The 15,600-nt window shown below is 38.8% G+C and overlaps 2 protein-coding genes across 2 annotated transcripts in view; both read left to right on the top strand.

Annotated features, from left to right (window-relative positions):
• The first annotated feature begins 689 nt into the window (after positions 1 to 689).
• Positions 690 to 9,316, top strand: tlr9 (toll-like receptor 9). The gene is made up of 4 exons (XM_047360462.1): positions 690 to 704; positions 4,879 to 6,266; positions 6,525 to 7,836; positions 7,920 to 9,316. Exons 1-4 carry the CDS (start codon positions 690 to 692, stop codon positions 8,124 to 8,126), a joined length of 2,922 nt encoding a protein of 973 aa, XP_047216418.1. The 3' UTR covers positions 8,127 to 9,316.
• Positions 9,317 to 12,688: 3,372 nt separating this feature from the next.
• LOC124867204 (ERC protein 2-like) overlaps positions 12,689 to 15,600 on the top strand; it is a 263,676-nt gene continuing 260,764 nt past the window's right edge. The window contains exon 1 of the mRNA XM_047363523.1: positions 12,689 to 12,769. The gene's annotated coding sequence lies outside the window, so the exon portion shown is untranslated. The remainder of the gene's footprint in view (positions 12,770 to 15,600) is intronic.

Raw genomic sequence — 15,600 nt, 5'->3', positions numbered from 1 at the left:
AAGTAAAGATTCAGCAAGGGTACGGTGAAATCTTGAGGGTTGCGAATTTATATAAGTCTGAGTGTGTTTGAAAAAATTAGATGGTCAACACTGATAGAAGCGCCATTGTCCTTGAGAAGAGAGGTGGACGTTTTATCAATCGGCCGCATAGTCCTATCAGCACACAGCTGGTAGGGGAGTGCTGGGGAAGAGTGTCGGGTTTATATAACATCCAGGAGATATTTTGTTGATAGCCAGTTAGCAGAAATTGCCAAGGCCACATTGGGGCGACAGCTTTAGAAAAACAATAGATGTTGTGGTTCAGGCAGTTGTGAATTTCCAACCACCTTAAGAGTTTTACTGGTGTTTCTCAATTGTGAATCCAAATAGCCAAATTTCTGGTATTTTCCGCAGAGCTGGAGCGTAAAACTTCTCCAAGATCATATCCTTTAACCTCTGAGTTCAACCGCTGCCAGGCTGCGATTCTGTTTAAGAATCGTGTCCAGCTTGCGATTCTGCTCTCTTAACATTTCAGTTTGAGTGTTGATCGCTCTACAGACTCCATCTAACATCGCAGGAAGCTTTGAAACGCTTTAAACAGCCACCTACGTTTTGCGAATCACTCGATAAGCCAAGTAACCACCAACTCCAAAGAGCAGAAATCCTGTTATCAAAAGTCCAAATATGTACATATTTTCTACGTCCGCGACATGCATCGTAGTCAGGTACGGTAAGGTAAGGTAAGTTTATTTATATAGCGCTTTTCAGTAACGAGACACTCAAAGCACTGCAGGTACACCATCTTCGACTGCTTCTGAAAAAAAAAAAGATTTATCAATTACGTTGAGAGTCCAGCTGACCAAATCCATAATTCACAAGTTTGGAGGATATGCAAAGCAAGGCTCTGAGAAAAATACAGGCAAAATGCAGGAGCAGGGATCAGCAGGGAGGGAGGGAGAGAAAACGTGTGTGTCTTCCACCGAGAGCAAGATAAATAGAATGGGAAGTAGAATGGGAGGCAGATCCTTTAGTTATCAGGTTCCTCTCCTGTGGAACCAGCTCCCAGCTTTAGTCAGTGAGGCAGACACCCTGTCTACTTTTAAGGCTAGGCTTAAAACTTTCCTTTTTGATAAAGCTTATAGTTAGAGTGGCTTAGGTTATCCTGAGCTATATCTTTAGTTATGCTGATATAGGCTTAGGCTGCTGGAGGACATAATGACCACTTTCACTCTCTCTGCTACATTCTCATACCACTCTCCAATTTTATGTTCTCTCTCTTTTCTCTTCCTAGAAGCTACACCTGGCTTAACTCTGTATCTACCTGTGACACCTTCTTGGAGGGGGGCATTGTCCAAGCTTCTGCTGCCAACAACTTAATGCTCACCTACCGATGATACATTTGGCCCTGTCTTTCGGTGTTTACCCCTATTTTTCTCCTAGACAAAGCTACTGACTGAGTTTTTACTGTGACTAACTGTATGGGCTCTTTCTTAAACTCTAAACTTGAAAACTGGCTCAGAGTTTATCTGTTTTTTCTTCCTAGATAAAACCACTAAAGGAGCTACATCCATTAACATTTCACTTTTCCTTCCTATAGAAAGTAGTCCTGGATCAGTGCTTCTGTGTTCTTTTTGTGTCTCTGTTCTCTCAAACCCCCAGTCGGTCGTGGCAGATGGCCGCTCACACTGAGTCTGGTTCTGCTGGAGGTTTCTTCCTGTTCAAAAGGAGTTTTTCCTCTCCGCTGTTGCTACATGCATGCTCAGTATGAGGGATTGCTGCAAAGTCAACACCAGTGACTGTCACACTGTCTCTACATGCTCATCCAGGAAGAGTCACTGCTACAAATCTCTGACTCGATGCAATCTGCTGGGTTTCCTTAAATAGAAAAACTTTTTAACCAATTTGAATAAATAACTGAATCTGACTGCACTGTTCGATAGTTAGGAAATTCAATAATATGGAATTGAATTGAATTGAATCAAATTGAATTGAACTGAATTGAATTGAATTGAATTACAGAGGACAATGACACTGGTGTTCTAATAGTTTCCATTTAATAGCAGGCTTGAGATCTGGTGAATCCTGATTGTACTTGAACATCATTTATTATCTGAAAGGAACAGTCTGAGTCTTCCTCTGGACATTAGCAAAGTTATAACCAATATAAATAACTGGTACTGTTGTTTGAATTGCTGATCTTGTAATCTACATTTTAGAAATGTCTCCAAAAGATTTTTGCCATGTGTAAATCTGCAAGTTTAATTTCAGGTATAATCTTCAACAAGTTCCTTGGATTTTTCTATGGTACGGACCATTAGTAAATCCAATAAGAGCCATCAAGAAGTCCTTTTTATGCCTGCAGAAAGAGATGTACATCTGCACTCTGTCGTCAGGATCAACAAGAAGTTAATGTGCCAGTCAAGATGAACATTCAGCACCGTTTATTAAAAGATACAGATAGTGATAAGCCCAAAATTATTTGTAACCCTGGCAGTTTTAGGTTTAACGTAACATTTAATGTAACATTTTGCCTAATCAGCAGGTTTCATCTGACTGGAAGCAATATTAATGTTTTGGATAGGCCCAGCCAGAGTTAGGACGTGGTTGAATGAAAATAATTAGAAATGTAAATCAGCCATGGGTATGAATAATTTTGGTCTTAATTGTCTATTTTTGATCCTGTATGTAGAACTCTAACCCTGTATGGATTAGAGTAAATCCACCCTAAAGTTTTTAATAATCATTACTGTTGTATGTTGTTTAATCATTCAAACCTGGAAAATAACTTTTCGAATAAATTGCTAAAAGCCCTAAATTAATGTATTATTTTTGCTCATGTTGACTGTAAAAATCTGATCTCATAAACTGTATGTAAACAGGGCGTAGAGACTTAGTGGCAGTAGTGTTATTTTCTTTTATCTTTGTCCACATCTATACAAGTTCTTCTGCTAACCAGATTTGTGTTATCTCTCTTTATGGACAAATACATTGTTTGTGTGGGCAGTCTGGACAGTTTCTAGTTAAGTTGCTACATCTGTGAACCACCACAAAAGGCCTAGCTGCCACCAACTTCCTGCACTAATGCGTGTCAATAAGTTTAGATTGAGTAAGAATTTTTAGAAGCAGTTAGGGAAGTGGTACATTTTCCCACCTGTAATAGTGTCTGGTGTTGTTTTCACCACATTTGTGTGTCAGTATATGTCACCCTGGACAAAATGTTACCTTTTAGGGGGAACTACTACAAAGATGCAGTGCTCATGTACATTCGAAACCAGAGGTTTACATACCTGCATAAAAAGACGTGACCTTCTAGTCTTACTGTCTGACATTAAAATAGATAAACAATTTCCTGTTTTAGGTCAGTTAGGATTACCAAAACAAATTTTATTTGCGAAACACCAGAATAAAGAGAGTAATTTTTGTTGTTTTCTTCAAATCGAATTTTTCATACATTGTTAACAAACTTTAAAACAATTTGGAGAAGGTCTGGTGATGATATGGTGACATTGTAAGCTTCTGATAGGTTAATTCATAGCATTTGAGTTAAATGCTGGCACCCCTGTGGGTGACCATTTCAATTATAGTTTTTTCTTGTGTGAAATGGTGGAAAAGCCAAAAAAAATCAGGCTAGATTACAAGAAGAAAATAATTGACCCCCATTATTGACAGCAAATCTGGTTCAACCTTGGGTACAACATCCAGATGCTTGAAGATACCACATTCATCCGTCCAAACAGTTAAATGAAAGTAAAAAAAAAAACATGGGAATATCTAGCTATCAAGAGAGAGATGAGGCATCGAGAGGAAAGAACATTATGTGAAAGTCTTGAAGCAACATCTCAAGACATTAGTAGGTAAAACCTGGGCACGTATTGTTCTTTCAAATGGACAAGAATCCACTTAAATTTGTTACAAGGTGAATTGAGGACCACAAGGTTGATGTTTCGGAGCCCTGATCTCAGTCCCAGTCAAAACGTGGGCAGATGGGAAAGTGTTTGTTTAGGAGTAATGGGCAAAAATTTTAGCAAACTATTGAGAGAAGCTCATGCAAGAGTACTCAAATGTTAGACCAAAGTCATATGGTAATTCTACCAAATATTATAAGGAAATGTATGCAAATTTGAAATAGGCTGAATACAATTTTAGCTTAAAACAGAAAATGTTGACTGATTGAATGTCAGACAATGAGAACGAGGTTATGCATCTTCTCTACAGTGTATGTAACTGTACCTTCAGCTGTAGGTATTTATTTGGTTATCTACGAACAGCAAAATAGTACGAGATATAACCATTTAGGTTTTAGGTGTCTAGGTGCCCCCAAAATATTGTTTATTATTGTTGTTGCCCCAGATGTCAAGACAGGAGAAAGTCAGCATTGGAAAATTACCTCTATAGTTCTTCAAAGCAAGTATCTAAAAAATATGTTTACCATATATTCTAAAAGGTTATTTCATCAAACAAAGTTTAATTAAGTTTTTTATTTTATTTTAAATTACCTGAGTTCAATCTGCAATCTATGTTCCTCACTAATCTGTTTTATGTCACATGTTTTGCATCAGACTGCTGCATATTTGACCAAATGCTTTCACTTCTGCATTCATCGTTTCATTTTACTGTGAACACGTTTGGACCACTCACACTGTGTTCTCTTCAAGTGGGATAAAGATTGCTAAATTTCTCTCAAGCTGTTAATTTAAGATCTGTCCTTAATCTGATATGGTAAGTGACATTAATTTTCTATTCTTCGAAATATAGTGTTTACCACTGACAAACATTAAGTCACAGAAAAGTTTAATTTTAAGAAAGGAAATAAAATTGATAAACGTCATTAGATGAAATAGCATGCTCCTAAATTATTTTCATAGTCATAGATGATTGAAATTTGGTTCACGTTTTCAGGCTCCGGAGAACGTTCTACTCATTGTGACTCAGCTTCTGATATACGGAAACACAATCAATATCCATTTTTTTCCATGTGACGCTGATGTGAATTCCACCACAGTGGACTGCTCTGACAGACCTATCAAGGACGTCCCAATCATTAAGGCTACTTCTGTGCTGTCAATCGATTTGAGCGGCACTAAGCTACAGACAGTGAGGAACCATGCTTTTGCGGGTGTCCCAAACCTAAATATTTTAAAAATAATAGGCAATTGTCGACCAGGTCAACTGAGACCCCCCGAGCAGCAAGGGTGCAAAATGGAAATTGAGCCCTATGCCTTCAAGTGCCTTAGAAATCTTACATCTCTGCATCTGTCAGGAAACAGCCTTACATCTATACCCTTATTGCCTAAAAACTTGCTGTTTCTTGATTTACAGTACAATTGTATCTTCAATATATTTGCCCCTTTAAATGCTCCAAATCTTGAGATTCTGCTACTTTCCAAGAACTGCTTTTACGCCAACCCCTGCAACCAGTCTTTTTACATAAATGCAACTATTTTTAAAGAGCTACCTAAACTCAAAAATCTTACATTAGGGTATGATAATGTAACTGCTGTCCCTAAAGAACTGCCACCCTCGCTGAAGGCACTGGATTTAAGGGAGAATGCAATGACAGAGGTCCTACAAGGAGCATTTGCCAACCTGACAGCCCTTGAGTATCTGAATTTGGAGTGGAATTGTCAGCGTTGTGACCATGCAGCGAGACCCTGCTTTCCTTGCCCACAAAATCGCCCTCTCCAACTACATCCAAACTCACTGTATTCTGAAAACAGCTCCATCACTTTTCTGAGCTTAAGGGGGAATTCTCTAAAAACATTTCCAGATGGCCTTTTTAGACCATTAAAGAATTTAAAGGGACTGGACATTTCTGACAATCTCCTGGCATTTGCTATACAAAATGGCACCTTTTTCGGAGAGCTGACAGGCCTCACTTGGATTAGCCTTATCTATAACTATGAACCACTCAAGACTTTTAGAAAACTGGATCTCTCTCCATATATTGGCAACATATCTGGTCTGGAAAATCTCTTGCTAAGTGGAAACTTTTTCCATACAATTTCAAAAGAAGGTTTTGACATTCTGTCTCAACTCAAAAATCTAAAAAAACTAGAACTGAGAATGAACTTTATTAGTTCATGCAATTTGACGACCCTGAAGCAGCTACCGTCTCTCACCGCAATAGACCTCTCCCAAAACATGCTGAATTTCCTTCCATGCTGTTCTGTATCCTCTGGAACTGTGGCAATAGGCAGCTGCCAGAACCAGAATTTGTATCCAGGTCTTTTCCGAGATGCAACTCCTTTCATAACAGACAGAGAAGCAACAACTAGAAGCAACATCTGGTCAAATGTGCCAGAAGTAATGGAAGGCAATGAGTGTCAAATTCCATCCCTATTGAACTTTAAAAAGAAGTATTGTTGGCGTAAGCTAACGTTTGACCTTTCTCAAAATGACATCTTATCGCTTAATGAAAAAGTATTTTTAGGCATGGAAAATGCAGTTTGTTTAGACCTTTCTTACAACTACATGAGTCAGACATTGAAGGGTGGGCAGTTTAACAACATGAAAAATTTAGCCTTTCTTAATATGTCCTTCAATAGGCTTGATCTCTATCACAAAGATGCTTTTAATGAACTTCAATCCACACTGAAAGTATTAGATGTCAGTAACAATGACTTTCACTTCAAGATGAGAGGCATGGGCCATCGTTTTGAGTTTCTACAAAATCTGACTAACCTGGAAGTACTGAGTCTGGCTAACAATGGCATCGGGATGCGGATAGATCAAAGGTTGATCAGCAGATCCTTGCAGTATCTCTACTTCAATGGTAATCATCTGGACATCATGTGGAATGGTGACTACAACACATACACCCATTTTTTTCAGAACCTAACAAAGTTGAAATTCTTGGACATCTCCAGCAATAACCTGAAGTCAGTCAAAGCAGAAGTGCTGCTTAACCTCCCAGTGAGCCTTCAGAGCCTCTGCATCAGAAGCAATTCTCTGAAGAATTTTCCTTGGCAAAACATTTCATCTCTGAGCAATTTATGTCACCTGGACCTGAGCCACAACTCCCTGAATAATTTGGTTCCGCAAGAAATAAAATTTGGAACCCATTTTTCTTTTCTGGACCTGAGTCACAATCATCTTACCTCAATTCCTGACAATTTCTTCAACAAAGCAGAGTCTTTGCAGAATCTGTACCTCAGTCACAATCAGATCAAGGAGTTGAACCATCAGCATCTCCCTGCGCCTTTTCAAAAGGGCAGTTCCCTTCAGAAACTCACCCTGCACGAGAACCCATTTAAATGTGACTGTAATACTTCATGGTTTGCTGTATACTTGCGGACTACTACAGTAAACATTCCTTATCTGACAACCCGAGTACGCTGTGAATACCCAGAGTCTCAACAAGGTGTGATTCTTCTGTCCATAGACCAACATTCCTGCCAGGACATATATGGGAGCTTAGCCTTCCTCATCTCTTCCTTCTTAGCTGTGACATTTACTGCTCTTCCTCTGCTAAAGCATCTCTATGGCTGGGATGTGTGGTATTGCTTGCAGGTGCTCTGGGCAGGACTTAAAGGCTACTCTCAGCTGCCTGGTAGTGATTCAGATCATCACTATGATGCTTTTGTTGTGTTTGACACCAGGAATCCTGCTGTGAGGGACTGGGTGTACAATGAGCTGACTGTAAATTTGGAAACCACTGGCCACAGAAGATTTTCTCTCTGCTTGGAAGAGAGGGACTGGATACCTGGGCTTTCATGTATTGATAATCTACACAGTGCTGTCCACAGCAGTGTGAAGACAGTGTTTGTACTGTCTAGGAGTGCAAATGGAACCGAGATGGTCAATGGTGTGATCCGACAGGCTTTCTTCATGGTTCAGCAGAGGCTTCTTGATGAGAAGGTATTTTTTTCAGTTTTTTGATGCTGTGTGGATGTCGTCATCTTTTCATAACCCTAAATTATTTCTGAAACTTTCTATTTAAGGTTGATGCAGCTGTGCTTGTTCTGTTGGATGAAATGTTTCCGAAACTGAAGTACCTTCAATTGAGAAAGAGACTGTGCAGGAAGTCTGTGTTGTCCTGGCCGAGAAACCCAAGAGCTCAACCCCTTTTCTGGAACCAGATGAGAATGGCATTGTCATCAGATAACCTCCGATTTTATGACAATAACATGACTGAAAGTTTTATATAATTGTTTGTTAACTGGAATAGTCCTGGGGAAAAAGTATTTGCTCCGTAACATGTTTTTTTAATATTTGCTTTTTAGTCATACATAAATATTTGAGATCATCAAACAAATTTTAATAAGATACACTGGATAAAAACAAAAATAAAATTTGTTTTGAGTTATTAAGGAAAAAAATAATCAAGACCAATCTTGCACTATTTGAAAAAGTAATTGCCCTCTAAACTTAAAATCTGGTTGTGCTACTATTGGCAGCAACTCCTGCCATCAAACATTTACAGTAACTTACAATGACTCGTTTAATTTTTATGAAGGGAAATTTGCCTACCCTTCTTTGCAGAATTGATTTAATTCATTTGAGGATTTCAAAAATAAATTCCTTGTTTAAGGTCATGCCACAGTATGTCAATTGGATTTAAGTCCAAACTTTAAGTAGGCCAGTTTTTTGTTTTTTTGTTTTTTAATAAGCAATCCAGAGGTGGACCTGCTGGTGTGCTTAAGATCTTTGTTCTTCTAATTAAACCAAGTTCATTTGAGTTTAATGTTACAAACAGAAGGGCAGACCTTCTCTTTCCGCATTTTACTAGAAGAGATTAGAATTTATGGTTCCATTAATTAATTCTCCAGGTCTTGCAACAGCAAAGCAGCTCTAGACCATCACACCACCTCTACCATGTTAGACATGTTTGATAACAGGATATTCTTTTTCTGAAATGTTTTATGCCACATGTACCAGGATATGGACTTTCCAAAATGTTTTTTTTTTTTTATCTGGTCAGACCACATAATACTTTTCCCAAAGTCAGGGGAGTTATTGAGATATGTTCTTGCATAGGAAAAATTTAGCAATGTGGCAAAGTGTAGAATTCGTACATTTCCATCTGACCTCATTTTAACAACTGACAGTTTCATTAATATGGTTTTGTTTGTTTTACCTGTGTATCTTATTTTAGCTTTACAGAAAAACAGATTGTTTTACGTAACAGTTTTGAGGTGTCATGGAAGGCTAATCACAGGTGTGATAGCGTGGCTGAAGTAAAACACAGAATGATAAAACCACACAAAGACATAGACCAGTTTATCATCCTGGGCCTCGATTTTTATTTAAGAGATCTGAGCATTGTTTGTTGTAACACGTCAGTATCTCACCTGTAAGATTAAATGTTTAAAGCTATTCTGATTCACAAAAAAATTAACTCTTATGGTTTCTGGTTTTCTTTTTTATGAAGTTATATTTAATGTTAATGAACATTTGCTGAAGAACAAGTGACCTTTGGGTGCTGTGGAGGTAATTAAAAGTCAGTTATGGTACCACAAATAACTTGACATTGTTTTACTTGATTTCATAATCATTACAAGACAGTACAGTTATGTTTTGTACCTTCAAAACATCCCCACCCCCCCAAAAGTTTCACTTCTCTTTGTAAGAAAGGAAACGAAAAGTCTAAATATGTTTGTAACAGAGGTTAATAACAGCCTGATCAACCACTGCCCAGGTTAAAAAAAATAATCACAACTGATATCTTATATTTTTTTATAAGATAATAAGAACAGAAATTCAGGCTTTAAAACATCAGTCTGTTTGTAAATAGTTTAATGTGTTTTACTTAGTGAATTTAGTTACTGAAATAATTAATAATTTTCTAACTTACCGAGTATGACTATATATATATATATATATACGTCTTGACTGTTGACTTAGCAATACGGGCCTACTCTGCCTTTCATACATTCTCCATATCTATCAGCTTGAGAGGAAATGTTCCACAGGCCTCTTCATATGACCCCACAGATCTTTGGTCAGATTTAGTTCTGGGTTATACCATTTAAAAGCTTTAATTTAATGCTTGAAATCAAGATGACACTAAAAAAAAATCACTTTTTATCTACAAAATAAAGTTATTAATTGCTGATTGCATAAATAATCACACCCTAAAACTAAAACATTGTTGAAATTCCTTTTTGTTCAGTTTCACTATTCAGTCTTCTTGAGCTCACACCTGCCATTGAGGTGAGATAATCTGATTAACCTGAAATAGTCCGCTGTAGTGGGATTTTCTTCACAATTTGCTCATTTGGATCTTTTTGTTAAGGTGATCATTTTCAGACAGGTTACAAAGGTTTACAACAATCTCAGTTAACAAAGATGTTATTCAGGAAAATTTAGGCCATGATTCCAAATTATACTGCATACCATACCCACCCAAAGAACCCCACACCCACAGTGAAACATGGTGGTGGCAACAGCTTGCTCTGGGGTTCTTTTTCTTCAGATGGAACTGAGGTTTCTGTTGGATTCTGGATGAAATTATTAAGACTTCCAAATACCAGGCAGTTTTGACACAACACTTTCAGGGCTGTGCTAAAAAGCTTAAGATGAAAAGAGATTTTATATTTCAGCATCACAGTCAGTCCAGACACACATTCAAATCATCAGAAGAATACACAAGACATAAATCAAAGTGCTGCAGTAGCTCTAGTCTTTTGCATGGTAGAGTGGGTAACTATTACCAAGTGAATATGTGGGATGCCGATAAACTCCTATCAAAGATGTCTGAATGCTGAAACAGACATATGTACAGACATACTAGGTTACTGCAGTTATTTAAATAACTTTTATTCCCTTTACCAGTTTTACTTATTTTTTCTTTTAAATTGTACAGACTAAATGTCTCTATATTTTTGGAAAAAGGTTTGGATTGATTTATCACGGTTTCATTTTGTAAATAACAAAAAGCATAATTTTAACTGAGGAATGTACCCTTTAAGAACCACTGTAACCTGCGGACCGACATGCACAATCAGGAAGACGGAAGGGAGTTAAAACCTCTCTAAAGCTCACTGTTAGAAACCTGCAGCAACGAGTGACATCTTGGGGTCACCAAGTCTCCATAACAACCATTCAGACACTATTTATATGCCAGCTGTTGTCTGGGAAGCATGCCAGGATAAAGCCATTTCTGCCCTCACATTAAAAGTGTAAACGTGTGGTGTTTGCTAAGTGTGACTGGGACTCTACCTGTGACCATAAACGTTTGGTTAGATGAAACTAAGATGGAGTTTTTCTGCAACAGTCATGCCAGTTGGGTCTTGGATGAAACAAAATAATGAATCAGGAAAGCCGTAAGTTTAATACTTATTGTAGAGTAGAGGTTCCCAACCTTGGTTCCCAGGTTCCACTGTCATGGCTTCTGTAGCATTTGAATGCATACCACAGAGGAGGTAATGCAATAATTTGAATCAGTTTTGCTGGAGAAAGGATACATCTAAAACATGCCAGGCCAGTGGGCCAAGAGAAGCAGGGTTGAGAACCACTGTTGTAGGGCATATGTGATACTGTGGGCCTCTTTCTTGTGTATGGCGTCATGAACTATTTGAAATACCAAAAAATTTTATAGAAATACCATGCGATGGTCAGCCTCTCGCTGACCCAGTATGGAAGAAGTGGGTATAGAAAATGGATGGATGTTTTAGAAATATGGATGATTATTGAAGTAAACTAATAAAGTGTCTTAACTCGGTCTTTCTGCAGTGTAATAATCCAAAATATATGGTCAAATCATAACAAAAGTGATTTACAAGATTCAAAATCAATCTTTTTTCAGGTTCATCTGTGTTTGCAGACCTAACTGCTGTAGAAAACCTTTCATAGTCAGAAAGATTTTGTGTAGATTTTTTACTTTTGTCTTCTGTGCTTGACGTCTGGTGTTTTAAATTCCTTTTATAGTTTTTGTCCTTATTACTGATTCTCTCTGTAGATCTTAGCTTGCATTTTAGTTTGGTAATCTGTGCTCTTTTACTTGTCATTCCTATATTCTGAGTTGCATTGTCACCTTTTGTGCTGGTATTTTGATTCATTATTGTGTTGGGTTCTGTTCTGTTTGGAGATGTTTTAGTTTTCTTTTTTCACTGCGTGCTGTTCAGCCATTTATTCCGCTAGTTTACCCCAGTCAGTTGAGGTCTTTCTCTTCTTCTATCTTATGCTGAGTGGCATAAATTCATTATACCCTTTCCTTGTAGGTATTTAAACATAATTCATTCTTACCAATCCTGAAAGTTTCTGTTCTTTGCCATCGCTATGTTCCTGACAATACAGAAAATGTTTTGTTAAGAGTGTCTGAGGCTAGTCTTAGCTGTTTCCACTCTTGTCAAGCAGTTTCACCTGTCTTTACCAAAAATCACCTACCCTAAGTGTAAATACATCCCTTCTGGTCATTTAGTTTTTTTTGGTAGTTCCTACTATTGCCTCATCTCGTACAACCTTTCCCTGGATTTAATTCTGTTCCCTCCAATTTGGATATTGCCACTGCTGTGCATGTTAAGTACATTTCCATTAATAAAGGACTTTGTTTTCTTTCATCCTTCTTTCTGCCTGTTGGCTTGCCCACATTTGGCTCTACTGATAGCATGTGGATGATCTACAGAGACTGTGCAATAAGGAATGTTCAAAAAATACCTCCATTTATACAGTATATGCTCCAACATTGTGAAATATGTTACGGCCCAGGTCTTTGGATTTTTTTTCTTTCAGGGGTTTGGAAATGGTTCCTGCTGCAGGTGGTGCTGGTTTGCCTAATTGCTGCTACTGCTAAAAAGCTGCCACGTGTGGAGCACAAGGAGGCTCTCTCCCCTGTTGGTTTGGTTGTAAGGTTGGTTTTTGGTTTTAGGTCATTGTTGGTTATTTCTGGGCTTTGATTAATCTTAATTTTGGATTCTCATTTCAGGTATTCCTTTTTAGGTGTCATTTCTTTAATAAACAATCCTTGTGTTTTTGGGAGAAAATCCTTATGTGTTCTCCTTTAATGTTACCCCACCAAACAAGCCTGGTGGACGTAACAAATATTTTAGAAATAGTAGAAGTATGAACAGTGTCTCTAGCTTTGTTTGGTTATTTTATCTGGGCAACGTGTACAGAAAACATAAAGCTCTGAGGGCAAAAATGTATTTGCATGAGATGAAAGCTGTTTTCCAACTATTTGCACCTGCAGTTAAGTGGTACAAGAAAAAGTTACAAGAGAATATAAATAATGAATTAAAAGAAATAAAGCATGAACTATCACACTTAAGAGCTCTTGCATAATATAAAAAGTATACAGGGGTTGGACAATGAAACTGAAACACCTGTCATTTTAGTGTGGGAGGTTTCATGGCTAAATTGGACCAGCCTGGTAGCCAGTCTTCATTGATTGCACATTGCAAATTGTTGGTGCACGTCTTGCTGGCGCATCTGTGACCAAGACAGCAAGTCTTTGTGATATATGAAGAGCCACGGCATCCAGGGTAATGTCAGCATACCACCAAGTAGGACGAACCACATCCAACAGGATTAACTGTGGACGCAAGAGGAAGCTGTCTGAAAGGGATGTTCGGGTGCTAATCCGGATTGTATCCAAAAAACATAAAACCACGGCCGCCCAAATCACGGCAGAATTAAATGTGCACCTCAACTCTCTTGTTTCCACCAGAACTGTCCGTCAGGAGCTCCACAGGGTCAATATACACGGCCGGGCTGCTATAGCCAAACCTTTGGTCACTCATGCCAATGCCAAACGTCGGTTTCAATGGTACAAGGAGCGCAAATCTTGGGCTGTGGACAATTTAAAACATGTATTGTTCTCTGATGAGTCCACCTTTACTGTTTTCCCCACATCCGGGAGAGTTACGATGTGGAGAAGCCCCAAAGAAGCGTACCTCCCAGACTGTTGCATGCCCAGAATGAAGCATGGGGGTGGATGAGTGATGGTTTGGGCTGCCATATCATGGCATTCCCTTGACCCAATACTTGTGCTAGATGGGCGCGTCACTGCTAAGGACTACCAAACCATTCTTGAGGACCATGTGCATCCAATGGTTCAAACATTGTATCCTGAAGGCGGTGCCGTGTATCAGGATGACAATGCACCAATACACACAGCAAGACTGGTGAAAGATTGGTTTGATGAACATGAAAGTGAAGTTGAACATCTCCCATGGCCTGCACAGTCACCAGATCTAAATATTATTGAGCCACTTTGGGGTGTTTTGGAGGAGCGAGTCAGGAAACGTTTTCCTCCACCAGTATCACGTAGTGACCTGGCCACTATCCTGCAAGAAGAATGGCTTAAAATCCTTCTGACCACTGTGCAGGACTTGTATATGTCATTCCCAAGATGAATTGACACTGTATTGGCCGCAAAAGGAGGCCCTACACCATACTTATAAATTATTGTGGTCTAAAACCAGGTGTTTCAGTTTCATTGTCCAACCCCTGTACATTACATGTATTGCATAAAACAGATATCTATATACAAATCTAAGTACCAGAAATCACTTTAGTGTAACAGGGGTGTCAAGAAGTGTGACACCAGAGATATTTTATATTAAAAAAAAACTTTGCTAATGAGATTTTCCCCACTAAAAATGTAGTAAAATAAAAGGTTGTAATTTACTACATTTCTCTGTGTGAGAGTATATGACTGGAATGTCGCTGTCAATAGGTGCTGTGATTTGTTGATTTGCTTCAATTAAAGGCATTTCTCAAACTGACGTGGTGATTCATGCGTACTTTTATAAATATTAGCCTTCACATTCGTATCTGTGTGGAAAATTCAACCGTCCAATCAGTGCTCGCTCGTGCTGCCCCAGCACAGCTATCGCTCGCGCACGCGCCAGCTGGGTTAGCGCGTCCACGCGGACGCGATGGTAGGACAGGTCACAGCTGAGCCGATGAGATCATGGAGGCTGCGCTGAGGTCGGACGGGATGCGGCCGACGGGACTGTGCGGTGATGGAGAGCTGCCTGTCCGGTAAGATGGAGCTCCGCGTCCTGTGCACACCTGGACTTTTTTTTAAGGTGGGAGCGTTATATGATATATGAGTAAAAATTAAATTGAGTACGGTCAGTTTGCGTGGGAGATTATTTCTTATGTAAGGTACAAGCTCGGACTCGTGTGGCCGTGTATATGTGCAAGAAACTAATCCTTCATGCCGTGGTCGTAGTACAATTATTCGGGCGTCTGTGTCCAGGGTGGTTGGTCACAGGAACGGTCACTGCTCCACTTACAAGGTCTTCTCGGTAGGTTGTCTGTCTACGTAGCTTTAAACTATTTTGAAGTAAATAATAAATATTTTAATGTTAATAAATTATCATGGTTTTGAACGTATTGTGTTTTTGCAGTGAGAGTGGTGACTCCACTTTTTTCTCCGCAGCAACAGCTGGTTGTCTACTCCAAAGTAAGCTGCAGGCGCTTGTCGACCGATTTAATGACTAACTCGCATTTAAATCGAGCATTTTCACTACTGCTCTGTTTCTCTGTCCGTATTTTTCTCGTTTATAATAATTTACTTATAGCTTCACAGCTGCGTAAACTTCGCATAAACTAACTGTATATGACACATGCACCTCACTGCGCATAGTATAGAAACGGCGTTAAGAGTTCTAGCAAACATGCATGTGCTTCCCTTTTTAATAATGTGTAGAATTTATTACTGCATTGTTTTAC

The sequence above is a fragment of the Girardinichthys multiradiatus genome, chromosome 1, assembly GCF_021462225.1.
Source record: "Girardinichthys multiradiatus isolate DD_20200921_A chromosome 1, DD_fGirMul_XY1, whole genome shotgun sequence".
NCBI classification, from domain to species: Eukaryota; Metazoa; Chordata; class Actinopteri; order Cyprinodontiformes; family Goodeidae; genus Girardinichthys; species Girardinichthys multiradiatus.
Note: the sequence above shows the minus strand (reverse complement) of the source record. Positions and strands in the feature narration are given on the sequence as shown.

Excerpts from the sequence above, each read along its gene's own strand:
- tlr9 (XM_047360462.1), top strand. Across the intron at positions 6,267-6,524 it reads ACAACTAGAAGCAACATCTG|GCTTGATCTCTATCACAAAG; the intron begins GTCAAATGTGCC and ends GTCCTTCAATAG. Across the intron at positions 7,837-7,919 it reads AGAGGCTTCTTGATGAGAAG|GTTGATGCAGCTGTGCTTGT; the intron begins GTATTTTTTTCA and ends TTTCTATTTAAG.